The 22,487-nt window shown below is 43.6% G+C and overlaps 1 protein-coding gene across 1 annotated transcript in view; it reads left to right on the forward strand.

Annotated features, from left to right (window-relative positions):
* PAPSS2 (3'-phosphoadenosine 5'-phosphosulfate synthase 2) overlaps nucleotides 1-22,484 on the forward strand; it is a 62,470-nt gene extending 39,986 nt beyond the window's left edge. Inside the window, exons 3-12 of the mRNA XM_036438468.2 lie at nucleotides 1,678-1,913; nucleotides 2,624-2,762; nucleotides 3,591-3,709; nucleotides 3,846-3,959; nucleotides 5,807-5,918; nucleotides 14,005-14,210; nucleotides 17,339-17,474; nucleotides 18,731-18,999; nucleotides 20,250-20,479; nucleotides 20,865-22,484. Of these exons, the coding sequence (XP_036294361.1) occupies nucleotides 1,678-1,913; nucleotides 2,624-2,762; nucleotides 3,591-3,709; nucleotides 3,846-3,959; nucleotides 5,807-5,918; nucleotides 14,005-14,210; nucleotides 17,339-17,474; nucleotides 18,731-18,999; nucleotides 20,250-20,479; nucleotides 20,865-21,006 (1,703 nt within the window). The 3' untranslated portion in view covers nucleotides 21,007-22,484. The remainder of the gene's footprint in view (nucleotides 1-1,677; nucleotides 1,914-2,623; nucleotides 2,763-3,590; nucleotides 3,710-3,845; nucleotides 3,960-5,806; nucleotides 5,919-14,004; nucleotides 14,211-17,338; nucleotides 17,475-18,730; nucleotides 19,000-20,249; nucleotides 20,480-20,864) is intronic.
* Nucleotides 22,485-22,487: the final 3 nt, after the last annotated feature.

Consider the following 22,487-nt stretch of genomic DNA (forward strand, 5'->3'; position numbering starts at 1 on the left):
TCCCTCCTCTCTGCAAAAAATCAATAAAACATATTTCAAAAAACAACAACAACACTCCACAGGCCACACAGAACATATTAGGTCTAGTAATAATTAATGTCGTTTTCTAATACTTTTTTAAATCGAATTTATTTAAACAATACAACAAAATTTAATCAACAATATAGTTGCCGTTGTTTTCTACTACTTGTGCCCAATGCTCAGGAAGCATTTTAATCCCTCTGTTGTAAAATTCTTGTGATTTTGATGCAAAAAATTTGGTCAATGCATTTTTGAGGCATTCTTCATTATTAAATTTTTTTCCAAGAAGAAAGTTTTGCAAAGAACGAAACAAATGGTAATTGGAAGGGGCAATATCAGGAGAATATGCAGGTTGAGGGAGAACTTCCCATTCCAACTGGTGCAGTTTTTCAGCAGTGATTCTTGCAGTATGCGGTCGTGCGTTATCGTGGTGAAGAATTACGCCCTTCCGATTAATCAGCGCGGGTTCTTTTTCTCTTAAAGCTTGGGCTAACCTTTCCAATTGGGCACTATACACTGCACTTGTAATGGTTTGGTTAGATGGTAAAAGTTCATAATGAAGAATTCCTTTAAAATTCCACCAAACACACATCACTTTTTTCGCATGCAAGTCAGGTTTTGGCGTGGGCTGCGGAGCCTCATTTTTGTCCAACCATTGAAGTCACCTTTTCAAATTAACATACAGCACCCATTCTTCATCTCCGGTAACAATTTGCTCTAAAAACGGCAAACGGTTTTGACGAGAGAGGAGCGAACTGCAAATTGTGACTCTTTGATTACGGTTGTTGTCGGTCAACTCATGAGGAACCCATTTTCCAAACTTTTGGACTTTGCCAAGTGCACGCAATTGATTGGAAATTGTTTTTTGTGAACAATTTAAAGTTGTCGCAAGCTCTTGTTGGGTAATTTGAGGATTTTGCACCAAAAGAGCTTGAAGAGCTTCTTGATCAAAATTGGACACACGGCCTCTACCACTCTTGTCATCTAACGAAAAATTCCCCTCGCGAAATTTCTCAAACCAACGCTGGCATTTTCTAGCGCTAACTGCATCTTGACCAAGAGCACTACAGATGTTTTTTGCAGCCTCACTTGCTTTTCTTCCTAATTGGAACTCGTAAAGCATGCAGTGCCGAATATGCTCTTCATCCGCCATCTTCTTAGCCCTAGTTTTGCAACAAAAACCAAACCAAACACAAACTTTTTCAAGCAAAACTTGTTAATTGCACTTCACACGTTCTGTAGATACCACGTGTTTGAAGGTTATGTCAATACAAGTCAACGCCAAGCAAGATTTTAAACGAATGTTTTAAAACGACATTAATTATTACTAGACCCGATAGCAGGAACCAAATGCAGCCCCCACGTGGTCTCCCCTGTGTGAACCTCCCTGGCTTAGAGAGGCTATTGTTCTAATAAGGAACAAATCCTTCTCCCAAGATTTGAAAGAAATGCAAATGTTGGACTTATATAGCACACTAGACTTTTTCTAGATTTTAAGGGTTTTGATTTGAGGTCAATCAAGAGATTGCAATAAGGGCATAAGTTACACTTAGAGTGGGTAAGAATTAGGATCAGGTCACGATTAGGATCAGCTTCCAATTTGTCATCTTCAACAACCAGGGACAGTGCCTGTCTGGTCTTGCCTGCTCTGAACAGGTCTCTCCGGTGCTGGGAAGACGACGATCAGCTTTGCTCTGGAGGAGTACCTGGTCTCCCACGGCATCCCCTGCTACTCCCTGGACGGGGACAACGTCCGTCACGGCCTTAACAAGAACCTGGGCTTCTCCGCGGGGGACAGGGAGGAAAACATCCGCCGGATTGCCGAGGTGGCCAAGCTGTTCGCCGACGCTGGCCTGGTCTGCATCACCAGCTTCATTTCTCCTTTCACCAAGGTAAACTGATTTGGCTCCCACACACTGCCAGACCGGGGCTCTCCCTACCAGGAGCTGGGAGTGGGGAGGGCCCGGAGGAGTGTTAGACTTCCAATTTCCCCTCCTGTCCCTTGCTCCCCTCCCTTGCTTCCTCATTTTCTCTATTTAATATGGTGAAAAGAGAGGTCCTTCATTTCCAGTTGCCAGGGCACCAGACCACAGAAACCCTTCCACACACACACACACACACACACACACACACACACACACACAGTTATAAGGCACCCTTGGCCAGAGCCGAAAGGAAGAAAACATTCACCAAGAAAAACTCCAAGGCTCTATAATTTCATTTCTCCCCAAACTCCGAGGGCTTAGCTCACTTCAAGGAAACAGCTGCTTCTCCCCAAGCCTCAAGTTCTGTGTATTTCACTCAATTCGTGGAGGGGGAGTGGCCCTCTCTCAGTTTGTCTGGGAGCTTCCAATAAGAAGCTTTGTACTTGCAATGTCCTTTGAATGAAATGCTCCCACGTTGCCAGCCCTGAACTTTAGCAGAGATTCCTTCCCGGGGTTTGCTTGGGGTTTTCTCGGAAAGTCCTCCAGAGGACTGTTTGCGGGAGTGACCTCTGAGCTTCCTCTGAAGGAGGAGGCTTCCTCCACCTTTGCTGAGCCCAGACCCCACTGCTGTCTTCACACACCTCTTCTTATGTTCCTAAGTGAAATTTTCTTTCCAGGATCGCGAGAATGCCCGCAAAATCCATGAACTAGCCGGACTGCCCTTCTTTGAAATATTTATAGATGCGCCTCTAAACATTTGTGAAAGCCGAGATGTCAAAGGCCTCTACAAGAAAGCCCGAGCCGGGGAGATCAAAGGTAGGAGAACCAGCTCAGCCACACCTTGGCCTCTTGCGTGTGTCACCCATCCTTCCTGGTCTGTCCCCGGAAACCTGTCGGAAGTGTCCGAAGCTGTTTTCTAAAACTGCATATAGTATACACAACCTCTATCCCACCCTGATGTCCGTGGGCTTATTAAAACATGGGTTCATATTTTTTTAATAGTTTATTTTATATATTTTTTATATTTTAGATTCCACATCGCAACTAATCTTTTTGTTCGGTTAGTTGGTTTTTTGTTAATTCTCACTTGAAGATGTTTTTCCATTGATTTTTTTTTTTCTTTTTCTTTTAGAGAAATTGGAAGGATGGGGGAGAGACAGAGAGAGAGAAAAACATTGATGTGAGAGACACATCTATTGGTTTCCTCCCACACCTGCCCTGACTAGGGCTGGAGGATTGACCTAGAATCAAATCCAGGACCCTTCAGTCTGTGGGCAGGCACTCTAACCACACTCTAAGGGCTGTGGGTTCATGTTTTTTAAGAACTGTCACCTCAGTGATGAGCAGGGAACTAAAAAGGATGAGTCAGTATGAGCGTGTGCTTAGGAGTGTGCCTGGGTTTTCCATCTTCCTTTTTTATTCTGATCAGCTGCAAGCGGCTTGGGCTGATTTTGTGGCTCATTTGGGACTTTCTCTATTGAAAATGCAGCTGTGTATTTTCTCTCGTATGGCTAGCGGCCCAGGATGGCTGGGTGACCTTTTCTGTTATAGTCTGAATTCTCAGCTGAATACATATATTATGTCTTATTGATTAAAAAGATGGTTCTGTTGGGGGAGATGTGATTTCCACCTTCTGCTTCGCAGGATTCACGGGCATCGATTCTGATTATGAGAAACCTGAGACGCCCGAGCTGGTGCTTAAAACTGACTCGGCCTCCGTGAGCGACTGTGTCCAGCAGGTGGTGGAGCTTCTGCAAGAGCAGGTGGGTGGCCTGCTTGTCTTTTCCTTTCTTTTTTTTTTTTTTTTAATTGAATAAGATCATGAAAGATCATCTACTTACTGAAGCATTCTCTTTATAGCTTTCATTTCAAACTGCCCCCCATTCTGCTTCATTTCAGAGCATCGTACCCCACACCGTCATCAATGGCATCCATGAGCTCTTCGTGCCGGAAAACAAACTAGACCAAGTCCGAGCTGAGGCGGAAGCTCTCCCGTCCCTGCCAATTACCAAGGTAAGAGGGTGCGGGCTGGCCAAGGGGAATAACGCTTATGTCAGTCATGATAATCCATGTACCGTTACTCTTCATAATGAGGGAAACACGGTGTTCATAAAGAAAAAACGTTTCATCTTGTCAAATGTTTTTTAACCTCTTCTCCAATCAAATCTGTTGCCAAGAATTGCCACAGGGCAGCTGAGCCCAGAGGCAGACGAGGCAGGTAACTGAATTTCCACAGGACAATGTTGCTTGGTTGCCTTCATCTCTTCAGTGATGCCAAAGTGTATGCAGTAGGCAATAATCGTTGGCAGCTGCTGGAAGATTGCTTGTCAGGGACACAAGTGCTTCTTGGGTAGTCAAGAAAGAGTTTGGGGGGGGAAACAAACAAACAAAAAACAAACCCTGAACTAAAGTGGTATGAATGCCCCCATCTTTTTCTTCTCTGCAAATTCTCCCCTTTCCTCATCAGGGAGCATCTGGTCCGAGGAGAGAGGGAGGCAGCTGTAGTTGCATTTATTCTGCTGCCTGGGAGACACAGATGCAACCCCCGCAGACTGCTCTGCACAGACTTGGCCCTTGTATGGGTCAGTGTTAGTTGGTCCATCCAAGACGACCATGTTTTCATTGGTATCTTTTTGTTGTCTATTAAAACCTTGTATATTTTTTATAAGAGACAGAATACATTTACCTTTTTGATTCCACTTTGCAACTAATCTGGCACAAGCTGGGGGCTTTTAGAGTCCTGATCCGGCCAAGGTCAGAAGCAAGTGTAATTCATTGGGAACCTGTTTCAGCTCATGAAGCCTCTGTACTATGATGACTCACGACAGATTTATACACAGAACCCCTTATTCTACAGCAGTGTTTCCCAAACTTTTGGCATATGTGTACCCCTTCTATCATTTTCGTAACGCTGAGTACCCCTCGTACTCATGAGAACATAGAATTAGGTGCAGCTAAGCACGGTGCAGTGCATATTCCCACCAAACTCCGGTGCAATGCGTATCCCCACCCAACTCTTCCTGTACCCCTGGGGGTACGCGTACCACACTTTGGGAAACATTGCTCTCCAGAATAAATTCTGAACATTCCAATGTTCCAGGCAGATCAGAAACATAAGTACAGTGTGAAACCATAGTTCCAATAACAAAATGGGCTTCAAAGTAAAAAACAAACAAACAAGCAAACAAAAAAAAACAAAAACTTCAATCTAATGATTTTTTTTTTTTTTTTTTTTTTTTTGTCCTAAGTGACAGGAAATTTTTCAGAGAAATGATCCAAGATCTGGGTTTTAAAGGATGAACAGGAATTTTCATGCGGAAAGGAGGTTAAGCCCGAAACCACATATGTGTTTAGACTATGTGTTGTTAGTGAACTGGCTCCCAAGCAGGCAATGGGAAGAAGTGAGCCCCTGGGGCTGGAGCTTAAAGGGCTTTCAGTATCATGCTAAGAATTTTGGAATTTTATTTCAGAGTCAGTGGTTTGCCCAATTCAGTCAACCTGATAGTGCATTTGGTGAAAAAAATGTAGCCAAGCCAGAATTTTTGTGGAGGGGGGGTGGGTGAGCAAAGAGAATGAATTGTGAATGTTCAATACAGTCGCACACCATAAGGATAGATACAGCCTGAAGTGTTCAAATAAATCATCTCAATTTGAAATCTTTTCACCACTCCCCTGTAGGAGAGTTCTAGATTCAAATGTATGTGGCCCCAAGATTACGGGTCAGCATAACACATGGGAACACTAAAAGCATAAAAGGTTTTGCCTTCCTCCTGTCAACCGAATATGAAAGGGCTGCCCTGGGGCCAGACAGCTGAACAGCAGAGCTGATGGAAATGTTCACCTGCTTTCGTGTTTTGCAGCTGGATCTTCAGTGGGTCCAAGTTCTGAGTGAAGGCTGGGCCACTCCCCTCAAAGGTTTTATGCGGGAGAAGGAATACTTGCAGGTTATACACTTCGGCACCCTGCTAAATGGTATGGTTTTTTTGCTTCACTATTATTATTATTATTAGTTGTTGTTGTTGTTGTTATTTGATCAATACAATGAAATTTCCCAAACCGGAACAAATTTTCTTGATCAGTGTATACTACCACAGCTGATGGACAGACATTAGGAAAGGGGACTTGCCCTGGACTCAGAAACCCTACCGTTCATGACCTACCTCTGCCACGTATTCTCGGCTTTGGAAAAGTCACTAAACTTGTGGAAACTTTAGTTTTGCATCAGCATTACCCTCCCTTATATAAATACAGATTGATTCTCTAAGTAGATTTCTAGATTCTGTACAGTTCTGAACACTGGTTTTGCTCATTTCCTCCCATTCCTGTCAACTTTCCATCTCCACGTGGTCCCCAGAGCTTTTTCAGAACACAATACCAAGCCTCTGCACTCCCTTTCTTGCCACTCTTTATTATCAAAGAGAAAATCTTTCTCTCAGGATCTTCATAGGAGCAAGAAGTGCTAATGGTTGGCTTGTAAATCTTACTGTGGACATAGATCACATATGGTGCTTCAGTTCTATCATGTAAAAGCTTCCGTTTGAAGGAGTTTTCTGTTTATCCTCAAAGGGTAATTGGTTGTTTAAAACCATGGAACTGAAGGTTTTCCTTGCACACAAAGCCAAGCGGGGGGTGGTTAAGCCTATTTCTCCTCCACCGCCCTTTGTTGGCCGGATGGTCAGAGGGCAGCAGACAGGCAGAAGCACTGTGGCTGGATGCTAGGACCCTCTGGGCAACCAGCATGAACTCAGCACCACTCATCCTCCAGGTGCTCTGTCAAGCCACCTTCCAATAGCTGCTTTTGTTGGTGTGTGCTAAAGAGTCAGTATGTATGTCTATGCATGAAATGCACCAGGATGGCTTCACCCACTAAATGTTAACAAGGGCGCTTGGAAGCTGCTTTCTGGGCACAATCTGGTGGCTTTTAGAGTACTGATCTGGCCAAGGTCAGAAGCAAGTGTAATTCAGAAAACTTCTGGACCTTTCTATGGTCATTTCCTTTTTCAAACTGCCAGAGCTTATCAAATGGAATTTATCTGTCTCAAGACTCTGGAGAATGGCTGATTAAAGTGGGACGGGTGGTGGTAGAGTCATCCTGAATTTGTAATACTGAGCAGGGCTCAGACCTTTTAGGAAGAAAACTCAAATCAGATGTTATTTCTTGGGAAAGATGTTCATGTTCCAGGCTTGTGCCTCTGCCTGTGGAATGGAGCATAAAAGCCAGAATCAGAGCCAAAAAAGACTCTGGTCAACATGGATCCTCGCCTCTCACTCCTCTTATCAGCTCTTCCATTATAAGCGGTGGCCGATAATGCCCCCAAACTTGAGACCTTCATTTGTCAGATTCAACAACATTCCAAAAGCACTTGATTTACGTGTAGCTTGCCTTAATAATAATAAAGCATATCTGTACATTTCACTACTTGCAAAGCATTTTCTCAGGCATCATTTCATGTGATCCTCTTGAAAGCCCTGGGAGACAGGCAACTATTTTCATTCTACTTTACAGATAAGGAGATGGACCTCGGGCTAAGTACTTATTGAAGTTCATATATTGGTAATGAGGGGCCCAAGACCAGAAGCCAGAATGTCCTGACTCCTGGCCCGCTGTTCTTTCTGTACCTTCTGCTCTCCAGGGGTCCTTTCCAACAGAAGCTAGGAGCTCAGAAAGTTTGTACAGCAAACATTTACAGGCTGACATTTGCCTCGATGTCTTAATTTTAACACGTGCTAAACACAGGCTTCATTGAGTAAATGCCACTGGACTCAGCCATCAGCCACGAACGAGAGGCTGACCGTGAGTGTATGAACCAGAGCTGTGGACAGAAGGAAAGTGAGGCGCCTTGGAAGTGAGGACCTTACTGCAGGCATAGTCTGTAACCTTTGACTAAGATTTGTTCTTTAAAGGAAAATACCAGGGCGATGGATGTGGTTGCAAGGCCAGTGTTAATAATGGAAATCAGGGTAACTTGGGGTCTAGGCCTTCAGGGTGTGGGGACAAAAAGAATCCTAGAGTAGGCAAAGTCGTTTGTTTTGAGAAGGAGAAGAGGGAGGAGGCATTTTTCTTGGGCTTCCTAGATTTTGATGGATTCTTAAAGGAGTCTGTAATCCAGGAAGATGAAGAACAGCTAATGCAGAAAACCCGTCTGGATAATTTCAACCAAATCTCTCTCCCTCCCTCTCACAACATTTCAGTTGCCTTTCACGATGATGCTTTTCAATCTGCAAAACAATGTTGCTTTTCTTTTTCTCATTTGGTTCTTACTGCCACAAGGTGGGTGAAGCATTGTTGCTCTGACCTCCCATGTAATACATGTGCCTATCTCTCTCCTCCCCCAAGTCCATAATCTGGGGATATAGATGAGGTCACTTTCCCATTAATACTTGACTCCCACTAGTTTTTTACTCCTGCCTGCTTCTGGAGAAGTCCATGTTCTTTCCCAGTGTCTCCCCCAGTGTTTATGGGGCTTCTCAAAGGGTGTTGCTGTGCTCCAGAGTCAGGCCCCCAGCCATACGCCAGTTGCCATGTGGGTCTGTGTCTCTCTGCACCCACAAAGGTGCAGATCTTTCCGCTTACTCCAGCCACTGCTGTCCTTGTACCAAGTGGGAAGGAGAATGTTCCCTTCCTCTGTGTTGACCTCACTTAAGGACGCTCTAGAAGGTTGCTTGAGACCCACTGTGTTAGAGAACTGAGTGAAACAACTCTTGTGATCTTGCATATCCCTTTATTCTCCTGTGGCTTCCAGCAAGGCTATATTGGGTAAGGGGATAAGATCAGGTATCATGCTGTTTCCATAATCCTTACCCAAGTCCAGCCTGTAGAGCCTATTTCTGGGACTTTCTGCAATACTCCTTTGTGCCCCATGGGAATTCTCTGCTGGCTCCACCATCTACCCCTGCAACTCGAAACCACTGGACATAACCTGGGTATAGTCAGGGTCCTAAATGCCTCATGCCCTTCAGGAGCCTGCTCAACGCCTATGGATATCAGTTAATAAAACAGATAGCAGGGATATAATATGCTGCCCACTTCTACCAGAGTAAAGATGGAATATCATAGTGGATAAGAGTGGAAACTGTGGAGCCAAACTGGGTTCATATGCCCTTGATTCACTATGAACCTGGGCAAGTCACTTCAACTCTCTGGGTCTCAGTATCTTCATCTGTAAAAGAGATATTATCGATAATATCAGTAGCGACCTCATTGGGGTGTTGAAAGTTTATTTTTATTTATTTATTTTTTTAAATATATTTTATTGATTTTTGTACAGAGAGGAAGGGAGAGAGATAGAGAGTTAGAAACATCGATGAGAGAGTCATCGATCAGCTGCCTCTTGCACACCCCCTACTGGGGATATGCCCGCAACCAAGGCACATGCCCTTGACCGGAATCGAACCCGGGACCCTTCAGTCCCCAAGCCGACGCTCTATCCATTGAGCCAAACCGATCTTGGCGGGGTGTTGAAAGTTTAAAGGAATGCCTGGTCTAATAGTAAATGTTTTTATATATTAACAAGCCTCCATGGCATGCAAGTAAAGGAACTTGAACTCTTGAAGAGACCAAGGCTTATCTCTAGGCAAATCAGTTTGAAGTAGCACACAAATAAGTTCATCAGCTCTCCAACAAATATTAAGTGTTCTCATATGCCAGGGTTTGTTCTGGCTGCTGGAGATAGAGTGTTAGTGAAGACAGGTATGAGCTAGGTGGGACAGTCAGTACAGCTCATTGTCTGAACCTGGTCCAGTAGGTTCTTTAATGTTTGACAATCACCACATGAGTGATTGTCAAACATTAAAAAGCACACACACACACACACACACACACACACACACACACACACACAAAAAAAAAAACCAACTGTTAACCAGCCCAGCTAGCATGGCTGTGGTTGAGCGTCCACCTATGAACCAGGAGGTCACGGTTTGATTCCGGGTTGTAGGCTTGATCCCTAGTGTTGGGTATGCAGGAGACAGCCGATCAATGCTTCTATCTCATCAATGATGTTTCTTTCCCTCCCCCTCTCTGAAATCAATAAAAAAAATATATTTTTAAAAACCCAAAGAACTGTATTTCAGTAAAATCTGAGGTAATCTCTACAGCAGATTCAAATAGAGCTGCTCCTGTGGGAGAGGCAGACTCAGCCATCCTTCTACCTGGACAGCCGCCCTGGAGGCATCTGAGGAAGCCAGTTGCAACCCTGCCCTGTACCACTTCATGATAGCCTCCTGGCAGAGCCTGGCGTGATGGCCTCTGGACTAAGTAGACAGAATCCAAATCCAAAAGGTGGTTAACATTTATGTGTTAGAAGGTTGGGCAAGATACCATTCATATGGATATCATTTCATTTTAACCAGTTCATGAAAATTTGAGTCACCACCATCGAAAGTAATTTCTATAGACAAAGAATTACAAATTTCTTAATTGCCTACAGTCTGTAGGCAATCATCTTTTTATTCTGACCATATCTTCTAAAAACATTTGGTCAGTTTTATTTTTCTCAAGGATTCACATGCCCCCCCACATTAAAAAGTAACTAGCTCAGTTTAATTTTTTTAGTGTTTCTAATAATTGTAGAATGAGGTACTCCCTATTGTCCTCAAAGATCTATTTTCATGTCAATGTACTATATCAATTTATTTCTCACTGGATATATAAAGTTTGTGGGTTAAGTCTAAATTTAACAATGGCATTATAAGTTTGTGTTCTTCACTGGTGACACCAGGTTGGGTCAAGTCATGGCAGCTTTGTGAGACTCTATCATTTTTAAAAGTAAGTCTTCTGAGACTCTGAGTTCCCAAGGTAGGGCTTAAGGGCTTTCCTTCTGTCAGCATTTATTCAGCACTTCATGTGGTCTGACCATGGCTTTTGACATAAGACATCATATTTAATCCAAATAACACCACTGTGAAGATGTGCATATGAGGAAATAAGTATTGGAAAGGTTAACTCACTTGTGGCTTATCCATAGAAAGCATGATTTCAGAAACCTTGAAAGTGTTATTGTTAACCTCACTCTGTTTTCTCAATTAGACTATGCAGTGGGTTTAATTATCTTTCCCCATAAACTTCTGCTGATCCAATGCTTTACAATGTGCCTCCTCCCAGCAACCCAGGGGAAAACGAATTATTTATTATCCCTATTTCCAAGTAGGAAATTGAGCACAGAAGGTGAATGGCACAGGAGTCAAGAGGAGAACTCATAACTGAGTTTAGTGTTCTCCGCACAGGGCTTGGCTGGCTCTTATTGCTATCTGAACTTTGAAACAGGGGAGTTACTTGAGTGACAAAACCCATTATTTTCTCTGCACAGTGTCTTCCTTTTGGTTTACAAGGGTTCGCAGAGCAGGTTACAGGGTTTTATGACGGGATTTCTTTATTGCTGGCAGTTGCTGTCTATATTCTCTGACATCCTTTATTCTGGAGAGAACTTAATAGGAGTAAAGTGAGATGCCTGGGGACTATGGTTTCATTGCTGCTAGGGAGAGTGTTTTGCTCCTCAAAACAGAACTCAGATCTCAGATCTTTAATTCTGTCGGAGGCATTCTAAATGTTGGCTTTTGAAGTTAGGTTTAAAAGACTTCATTCATCTATGGTACATTTCCTCAAATCCTTAAGTAACTGCATTTGTTTTCTCTGGAGTTCAAGGTTTTATTTACCTTCCTTTCCTTTCCTTCCGAGCCTTGAACTTTGGAACTCCCCACAAATCTCCCTCATGTTCTTCCCTGGCTCCGTTTTCTTACCTGTGAGTACAACAGGGAGATGGACACATGCATTGGGATGCTTAAGCACCATGACAAATGGAGAAAAACAGTTATGCAATTGCTCTTGCATTAATTGGCCGGCTCCATTAAAACAGATGTTTTCCGGGCGCCTAAGGGAATCCTTTTAAAAAGCCCCAAACTGAGAAACATCGTTGTTTTTCTCTCTCTCCCTCTAAAAAAATTAATAAAAAGTAAAAATAACAGAATGTGTTAAACATAAGGAAACTTTTAAAAATGACTCCATTGTCACTAGCTGTGCCGGCTATTGTGCTGAGTTCTAATGTGATGGTGCCCTGAGGACTGGGAGACAATTAGGACTGTTGGCCTCCCATTAAAGGAACCCCCCCTTCCCCATAACTGTATTTTTTGTTTCTGTATGTATTTGGTTTTTCAGAGGGAGGGAGGAAGGGAGGGGAGAGGAAGAGACAGAGAGAGATTTATATTTTAAGGAATCAATTATGGCAGTTGTGGAGGTCTGGCTATTCCAAAATCTGCAGGGCAGACTGGCCAGCGGTAGACCCAGGCAAGAGTTACAGTTCAAGTCCAAAGGCAGTCTGCCTGCATTATAGAACTGTATACCTGGAACCTATATAATTTTATGAACCAATGTCACTCCAGTAAATTCAATTTTTAAAAAAGGCAGTCTGTTGGCAGAATTTCCTCTTCTTCTTAGGAGGTCTAACTTTTCCTATGAAAGCCTTCAACTGATTGGATGAGGCCCATCACATTATGGAGGGTAATCTGCTTTCCTCAAAAATCTGCTGACTTAAGCCAAAACCAGTTTGGTTCAGTGGTCGAGCGTCCGTCTGCGTACTGAAGGGTCCCAAGTTCGATTCCGATCAAAGGGCATGTACATTAGTTGTAGGCACATCCCCAGTAGGGAGTGTGCAAGAGGCAGCCAGTCGGTGTTTCTCTCTCATCGACGTTTCTAGCTCTCTATCTCTCTCCCTTCCTCTCTGTAAAAAAATCAATAAAAATATATATTTTTTAAAAAATCTGTTGACTTAAAATGTCAATCTCATCTAAAAATTCCTTTAGAGAAATGGTTTTGAAATCTAGAATAATGTTTGACCAAATATCTGGATACTGTGACCTCACCAAGTGAACACATAAAATTAACGATCCTCATTTCTGTCTGTTTTTCCTAGTTTTCCTGTCTCTTCTTTAATAGTCAAGCTATCATATGACATTTCTTGCAGCTGAAAATGTAAATTTTCTGAACACCGCATTCCTCACCTTCCACCTTGCCGCGCTGTATGCTAAGAAGCCAGTACACCCAGGTTACCTGACTACCTCTTAATGTGAGAGACTCAGCATCAAGATGAGGGGTGCTCACTCTCCAAAGAAAGGACATGAGCTTTAGTAAATAAACGTGGTGTTGTTTTCCACCCCTCCCGGGTTTTTGACAGATGGTTCTCAATTGTGGTTAAGCTAGCAAGACCTGTGGTTCTCTGGCGAGTTTTTTCAAAAATATTGAAGGATGCCAAAACCGGTTTGGCTCAGTGGATAAAGCGTTGGCCTATGGACTGAAAGGTCCCGGGTTCGATTCCGGTCGAGGGCATGTACCTTGGTTTTGGGCACATCCTCAGTAGGGGGTGTGCAAGAGGCAGCTGATCGATGATGAACTCTCATCGATGTTTCTAACTCTCTATCCCTCTCTCTTCCTCTCTGCAAAAAATCAATAAAATATATTTTTAAAGAAGTATTGAAGGGTGATGCTGCCCCTGAACCTCAGTAAACAAACACCACCAAGAGGGCTGCTTATTTGGGGGTTCTGTTCATTAATATTAAATGTCTAGGGGTTGTTTTTTTTTCTTTTCCTTTTTATTTTCCAATTCAATGTGTTAGCAGTGCAATTAGAGCCTAAATACATAGCGAAACTTGCCAGGTGTCATGACAAGGTTCATTTCCAAGGAAGACCGGAGGGGTCTTTTGTGTGTGTTTTTGTTTGTTTGGTTGGGCTTTTAAGCTTTCTAGTGCATTGAGGTCAGGCCTGAGCATTCAAACGGGGACTCAGAAGGGAGACGCCCCTCCCTGGTCCCCTCAATTACTGAGACAACCTCCAGGATTTGAAACTCAGCCCACTTTTCACAAGTGCCCACCTCCTGACTTAAGAAGCCCCTCGAGGATGTCTCATCTATGGAGGAGCGGGTACAGCTAGCACAAACCACGTGGGATTTAGGTCTTAAGGCTGATTGCAGGCAACGTGTCTGGCAGGGAACTGGTGCACGTCTGAGTTATCCTTACAGGACAGCACGCTTCCATCCCATATTCACGCCCCCCATGGCTCTCCTTGCAGATGGCGTGATCAACCTGAGCATTCCCATCGTGCTGCCCGTGTCTGCGGACGACAAGACGCGGCTGGAAGGCTGCAGCAAGATTGCCCTCACACACGGCGGGCGGAGGGTGGCCGTCTTACAAGACCCCGAATTCTACGAACATAGAAAAGAGGAGCGCTGCGCCCGTGTGTGGGGGACCACATGTGCCAAACATCCCCATATCAAAGTAAGTTGCCAAACCTTAGAAGGACTGAGAAAAACTGGAGTTAGATGGGAGAATGCATTTCCAAAGGGTTTTTCAGGCTTTGCTCTAATAATCTCTTGTGCCCTTGGCTCCTGTGATGTCTGGGTCCCTCAGCTAAATGGGAAACAACTGGGCCGGGTAGATAATTTAGTCTTGCTAGCGTCACAAGCAACTGTAGCTGTGCACAAAACCAAAGTTCACAGGGGAAGTACATTTCTTCCTATAGAATGGGTCCGGCCAATCCCTGGGAAGAGACGCAGAGTTCACGCTCTGTGGCCAGGGTGGAGGTCAGAGACATCCTCTCAGTAAACAAAAATCAGTGCGGATATTGGCAGAGTTTCCAGAGGAAGATACCACATTTTCATCACCAGATATTTCTTAGATTGAAAAATGTATTCATCCGACGAGGATCATTTCAAGTTTCTCCTGCCTACAGGCAAAAACAGACGAAACCTCTTCTGATTACCCCTCACAACCTCCATTGGATGGGTGGGAGTGGAGGGTATTCTGGAATGGCTGGAGGTGGTTCATTTCCCATGAAGGAAAAATATGTGAAATTGAATACAAAAAAAGCATTCCTCATCCAATAATAAAATATTAGGGTTGACTTTTTAGAAGATTGGACCAATTCCGTAGCCGGGGTAACTGCTTCTCAGAGTTTTCACAGAATAGAGAGCAGTTTGAGGCCCAGGAGACTTCAAAAAGCACATCTTCTCTCTGGACCTCAGTTTCCTCATTTATAAAAGGAGGGACCCAGACTCAGAATAACTCCAAGATCCTTTTCAGCACCAAGACCCTGCAAAATGTTTAAATAAATCTGTTCGAATCTGTCGTGCAAACTTATGTTTTTATTTTTATTTTTTTACCTGAAATGTTGCAAGGTAGGAAGGGCTTTTTCAAGGCCGCTGGTGGCAGCCTCTGATGGACAAGGTCAGTTGGCCACAAAGCAGCTTTTCGTTTGTTGGACTCAATTCTCCACACTGAAGATAAGCATCTTTAATCATTTTTAAAAAGTTTTATTGACATTTCATCTTTTGAAAAATATGTTTTTATTGATTTGAGAGAGAAAGGGAGAGGGAGGAAAGGAGAGAAAGAGAAACATCAATGTAAGAGGGAAACATTGATGTGAGAGAAAAACATTGATTGGTTGCCTCCCACACAAACTCTGGCCAGGGATTGAACCCAAAATCTGGGCATATACCCTGACGGGGAATCGAACTGGCAACCTCGGTGCATGGGATGACACTGAGCCATGTCAGCCAGGGCAATCCTCTTCAAACTTAATGCACATCCATCTCAAAGCCACCCAAACAGCTTTTCTCCCAGAGGCTGGCAGACTGTCCTGTAAATTGCTAGACAGCTGTTTGAGGAATTCTGTCCTGGGCCTTCATTATGCCTGATAGTAACCATATAGATTTGTGATCTCATCTTCACTCAGTGACCTAAGGAATAGTTGCCTGTCGTCAGGCCAGTTCAGATAATTCAGCGCTTTGGGCCTGACATCCACATACACGTGATTAGCTTTAAAAGGAAAAACAACAACACCCAACCAGCCAACCAAACAAAACCTAAGGAATTATCTCTCTTCATCTTATCTTGCAACATGTGTTGGCAGTTGGAGCTCAGAATCTCTTAGAAGCCGGGGAGAGTGGTGATGAAACTGTGACCTTGACATTATAGTCAGTGACTCTACCATTACGTTATTAGAGGAACTCTGCAAACATTCCCAGTGAGCTAGCTAATGGTGAGAAATGGGCCATGGGTAACCAGACAGAGAGAGACACTCACCTTGTATACACTATACTTGGAGTGCTGAAGGCGTGTTTGCCAGACACACAACACATGGGTTTTATTGGGAAAGAAACTCTTCGCATTGTATTTTTTAGCACCTTGACATTCACAGCAATACTTAAACATGTGTTTTTTTAAAAAAAACAACACACCAAATGTTCCAAAAGTAATTTCATCTAAAAAAGTAATCATAGGTCTTCTTGCATGTGATTGATATTTACATGGAAAATGGTCAGAGTCACTAAGGAAATGGTCTGCCTCTATTGCATTGCTCCTCATTGAAGTCACCTTGACCTTCCATTCAAGTCATCCCCACCCTCTCTCTCAAGTCATTAACATGGAACCATGTGACATAGTCTCAAATGAAATCATGAGGAACAGGTAAAACTTATAAAAATAGTGCTGGGAGGAGCCCTGTTGCCTTTCATTCATGGCTCTCAAAGCTTCTCTAGACAGCAATTATTTCCCACAATGCTCGTGTGAAGTATTCCCCTTTTATAGATATGGGAACCAGGAGAACAGAGTATGACTTCCCTTTAGCTTTGCAGTGAAGACCAAATGGTCAATTCGGCCAACAGAATCACCTGGGGAGCTTTACAAATTACCCATGACTGGATCCCCCCTCACAGATTTTAGTTGCCTTGGGGTCAGTTCTGGGTATTGGGGGTAAAAGTTGCCTGCGATTCTACTGTACCATGAAGGGTGACAACACTGCATTAGCTAATCACCCAGAGCTCTGTCCTGTATGGCTCCTTTCATCCAACACTATCATGGCTTCCTTTTCATTACTTTCACTTCTCTCACACCTCACAGCTGTGGGTCCCACAGTAGAAATACAAAAGAAACTCACATACCACCTTTAAAAGTTACATATTCAATAAATTTATATCTTTTGTCTTTCTACCTTGACAACTATGCTTTGATAACAATCTGGAAGGCCAGATTCAATTTCAGGCACCTTGGTTCTGCTGGCCTGTGGTCGTGTGGAGAGCTGGCTCTTGGCCTAGAGCTGACCGGTCCGTCTCTTCTGTGCTTGGCCTAGTCCCATGTCATCGTGGCCCTCTGGTCTGTCTGTTTTGTTTCTATGTGAATTTCTAACATCGAAAATAATGCTGGATAAAACTCGAATAAATAGACGCCCTTTGGGGGTTCTCAGAGTAGAAAGAGATTGAGAGACCCACAAGTTCGATAAATGCCATGCTAGAATTGCTGACGCGTTCAAGGAGTCAATGGTAACCCAAGATTGGTCCACGAAGAGAAAAATTTTCAGGTAAACAGAAGTCCATATTAATGACTAATTCTAATAACCACCTTTCTAGATGGTGATGGAAAGCGGGGATTGGCTGGTTGGTGGAGACCTTCAGGTGCTGGAGAGAATAAAGTGGAACGATGGGCTGGACCAGTACCGCCTGACACCTCTGGAGCTCAAGCAGAAATGTAGAGAGATGAATGCTGGTACGTAGGCCAGCTCGGATGCATTTCTACTCCTTACCACCCTCTGATTGCCGAATTAAGGGTGTCAGCAACAGCACGTGTATAGTTTTAAAAAGCTGGAAACATCTACTGATATGTCTATTGATACAGAAACAGTTTATAAAGTTGAACTACATCCATACACTGGAACACTAACCAGCTGTTAAAAATATGCACCGACACGGAAAGATGCCCAAAGTATATTTGTTAAGCGAAAAAGCAACTTGCAAAACCACATAACAATTCTGAAAAACAGTAAGATATGATGATTGTTCTTAAAACCCGAAGCGCTTTCTGTGTCTGGAAGCAGCAGTCCCACAGGGAGCACCAGGCTGCCTGCTGACAACAGCAGCCACCTCCGGGATGGAAATGGACCAGGGGAGGGAAGGTTTTCACATCACATAGTTTGAAAAAAAGAGGGATTAAAAAACAATAAGGTTATATTTTTGACTTTTCTGTATTTCCCAACTTTTCCATAATGGTTACGTATTTTTTCATAACCAGAAAGAATAATTAAGGCTCTCAGGTATCCATCAATAAGTGGAGTAGTTTTGAAGATTCCCATAAAGAAAAGATTTGAAATTATATTGCTAGATTGTTGAGACCTTGCAGGGGCCCCAGGAAATGTCCCTTATTATTCGCCCTCTGCCCTCCCCCCCGGGGGGAGGGGGAGGGAGTGAGACTGGAGTGGGACTGATGACTGCAGGGGGCACTGCCTGAGCCTGGTTTGCTGCAAAGGTCCTGCCAACAAACGCTTTCATTTCTGCATCAGGCTCTCCCTCTCGGGCTTCCTGCCTCTGCGCCCTGTCCCTGTGTAAACAGTCTGACCTTGGTACCTTTGGAGTAGCACCCCTAGAGGTCCAGATAGATTCTCCAGCTGATTATCAAAAACAAGTAGCTCCGAAACTGGTTTGGCTCAGTGGATAGAGCGTCAGTCTGTGGACTGAAAGGTCCCAGGTTCAATTCCGGTCAAGGGCATGTACATTGGTTGCGGGCACATCCTCGGTAGGGGGTGTGCAGGAGGCAGCTGGTCGATGTTTCTCTCTCATCAACGTTTCTAGCTCTCTATCCCTCTCCCTTGCTGTGGAAAATCAATAAAATATATTTAAAAAACAAAACAAAACAAAAACAAGTAGCTATAATGAATGCACTGAACACTACATACGGCTGCATCTTTCTGTTCCTGCAAACAAGCCACACTGCATTTCTCTGACCTTGGCCTCTGTTTTCTTGCCCAGATGCGGTGTTTGCCTTCCAGTTGCGCAATCCTGTGCACAATGGTCACGCTCTGTTGATGCAGGACACCCGCCGCCGCCTCCTCCAGAGGGACTACAAGCACCCGGTCCTCCTGCTCCACCCTCTGGGCGGCTGGACCAAAGATGACGACGTGCCCCTGGACTGGCGGATGAAGCAGCACGCCGCTGTGCTCGAGGAAGGGGTCCTGGATCCCAAGTCAACCATCGTCGCCATCTTCCCATCTCCCATGCTGTATGCTGGCCCCACAGAGGTGAGCGGGACCCTGAGCTGAGCCATGGGACTCAGAAGTACAGGCTCACACTTGACTTAAAGAGCAAATGAGTCCCTGTGATATTCCTTCATCATGAGCAAATTCTAAAATCTTCTGATCTCTCTTCTTTATGCAACTGACCTGTTTCCATGCAATGCTTATAAAAATGCTAGAAACAGCCCTAGCTGGTTTGGCTCAATAAATAGAGCGTTGGCCTGTGGACTGAAGGGTCCCAGGTTCAGTTCTGGCAAAGGGCACATGCCTGGGTTTCGGGCTTGGTCCCCAGTAGGGGGTGTGCAGGAGGCAACCAATCAATGATTCTCTCTCATCATTGATGTTTCTCTCTCTCTCTCTCCCTCTCCCTTCCTCTCTAAAATCAATAAAATATATTTTCAAAATGCTAGAAACATCAAATCAAACCTGTCATACACCACCTTTGAGAATATGGAAGTTGGCGTGTAAATAAGGTAGATCGTGAACCTAACTGGGTTATAGGGCAAGTTGTGTCTAACCCAATCTTCAGTTTCTGAAGTTTTAGTGACTCTGAGTCTCCATGCGCTATGAGCTACATTAGAAGTGCCCCTCCCATCACATAGCCAGCCTATCAGAGACCTCTGTCCCACGGCACCACCGGTGTAGTGGATTTGAACAAGTTTGCAGGCAATATGATGAATTGAAAGGATCTCAACCCTTTGGAAAGTCCCAGAGTTTAACAAATTAATTCTCTTTAACCTTCAAAGTTCCAGGCCCCCTAGTTCTCCTCTCCACTCTCTATGTTTCTATCTGAGCTTTAAAGAGGACAGTTCATTTTGAAATCCCATTGCTGTGTTGAACTGGAGTCAGTGCATGTGAAAGGTAATTGGCTCATTCTTGACAGTCAGCAAAGAGACACTGGAGCTTTGGAGTAATTTCCTTTAAACTGTGGTTTATTCTGAATAGAGGACTGGAGGGTAAAATCTTCACAGTTCGGTAAAGCAGTGAGATCTGAGTGTTCCTGGTTTGCTAGCCTTGGAGAGATGAGGAAATGTTACTCAGTTTCTAAGAGGGGAATTCTTATTTTTAAAGCTCCTGTCCCACCCAACATAACCAAGCAGGTATAGAGTAGAATCGTGGACATCTCACTCACTCTCTTGCAATTATTAGTTGGCCAGCATTACTGAATTACTTTTAAAGCAGAATAAGGGTGTGTAACAGGGACCCACAGAATTAGCCAAGGATAACCAGCATCTCCCTTACGTGATGTTTCCCAGGTCCAGTGGCACTGCAGGGCCCGGATGATTGCGGGGGCCAACTTCTACATTGTGGGCCGGGACCCTGCAGGAATGCCCCACCCTGAGACCAAGAAAGACCTGTATGAACCCACTCACGGGGGCAAGGTCCTGAGCATGGCCCCTGGCCTCACCTCTGTGGAAATCATTCCGTTCCGAGTGGCTGCCTACAACAAAGCCAAAAAAGCCATGGACTTCTATGATCCCGAAAGGTAGGTCTTCAAAGGAAAATTAATTGTTTGTTTTTAATCCTTATTGTTGAGAGTATTTCAAATGTCCCCTTTTTTACTCTCCCCCCTTTTAATGAGCATTATGATGCACTAATCATACTCAGAGCACATAGAAGTAGGTAGAGCAACACTAGACACTTCCATGAACAGAGTAGACACAGTACATATTGAATGGATAGCTGCATTGTGTCCCCTTCTTCTGCAAGTTCCTTTACTGAACTGAAGAATTAAAGAATTGCCATTTTAGGAGGTGCAGCATTTTACAGAAGAAAAAAAAAATGGTCTCGGAACCCATAAGCTACTCCAGGAGTCTTTAAGGAAGATGTTATTTACCTACATGGAGTTCTTTGTTCCTACCCTGTGACAGGCACAACGAGTTCGACTTCATCTCAGGAACCCGCATGAGGAAGCTGGCCCGGGAAGGAGAGAATCCCCCAGACGGCTTCATGGCCCCCAAAGCTTGGAAAGTCCTGACAGATTATTACCGGTCCCTGGAGAAGAGCAGCTAAATGCCTTCGGCTCCAGTTTCCTTCCCAAGTGCTTTTTGATTCCCTTTTCTATTTTTGTGATTAGATGCTTTGAATCCAATTGTTTCTCAATGACTGATTTTAGGGTTTTATAATGAGGTAATAATAATTGTGTCTAAAATTTAGAGTCAACTTCAATTATATAAGAAATATGTCAAACGGAAGACCAAATCTTAGCAGGTTAACAGCAATAGTATCATCATTTTAGAATGAAATTAATTGTATTGTCTACTGCATCTGAACAGGTAGGTCCTAGATTTCTTAAAGCTCTGACCATGTGTCTAGTTTACTTGCCAAAAAGGAAGGCCTATTTTCCAGCTTAAGTTTTACCAACCTACCCTCTACCAATGTTCCACACAAGAATACATCAAATGGGCAGCCTCTTCTAGACAACTAACAAAATAATTTCTCACCCTGAGTGAGGTGTGGCTCACAGCAAGATTCTTCCTAACATTTTTCCTCATGTCGTATACAGCCTTACTGTCCAATCTCTTAGGTGCTGAAGCATAATCTGACTGGAGAATGTGTGAAAATGTGAATTTACTCTCAGAGATCTATGCAACCTACTTCTGCCATGAAAGTTCTATTAACTAATGAGAAGTCTTTACGCACTTCCGTGAATAATATAACTCCAGTGAAACAGTGTCTTGTCATTAAGAGTGCTTTGATGAGATTTCCACCCAGGAAACATTGTGGGAAGTTACTTTTTCTCCTCTATGAAGAGGCTATGCCTTCACAGCAGCAGCTGCTGTCACTGAAAACCATTGGTGCCATGAGTGAGCTACTAAAACTGGAAAAGACCACAGAGACCATCGAATGCAGCCTTGTCCCGACAGGTGACCAAACTAAGACAAAGCAGGAGCACATGCTGCTGAGCATGGCAGCAAACAGAAATTTGGCATAATTAGGAAGTACCGGTGGTTCTCAATGAGCACCAAGGCCACGTGATCCCCTATCTGAACTCAGTCTATACTGTACAACAGAGGTCTGATTCCCCTCAACTGCTTAGGAAAGCTCCGTAATTAGAGGGCACTTACAAAGCAGCCTTCTTGGATGCTGAAAGGTTGAGTTTTTAAAACTCAACTGATTTTACTGCAGTTAAAAAAAAACAAACAACTTTTTCCAAAGACTTACTGCTGGTTCTGAGACATCCAGCCTCTCTGATGGCTTTACTTCCTGGGAGGCAATCTTTTTATACTTTATGTGTAATTCCTTGTGATAAGGGATATATGAAGAAACAGTACCTTTTGTACATGGGTCTCTCTGGAAGAGACTTAAACTGGAAAGAGAAAACTGTGATTTTTAAAAAATACTATGTGTTATTTTCTTAAATGCTAATCTTAGCTAATGAAAGTTCTTTTGAGAATAATATACAATAGTCACAGCAAAGTGCAACCAATTGTCTTTAATAATAGAGTGCCTGTATTCATTTAATTAGAGGTACTCATAATTGCCTTTTTTTT

The sequence above is a fragment of the Pipistrellus kuhlii genome, unplaced genomic scaffold (genome assembly GCF_014108245.1).
Source record: "Pipistrellus kuhlii isolate mPipKuh1 unplaced genomic scaffold, mPipKuh1.p scaffold_m20_p_15, whole genome shotgun sequence".
NCBI classification, from domain to species: domain Eukaryota; kingdom Metazoa; phylum Chordata; class Mammalia; order Chiroptera; family Vespertilionidae; genus Pipistrellus; species Pipistrellus kuhlii.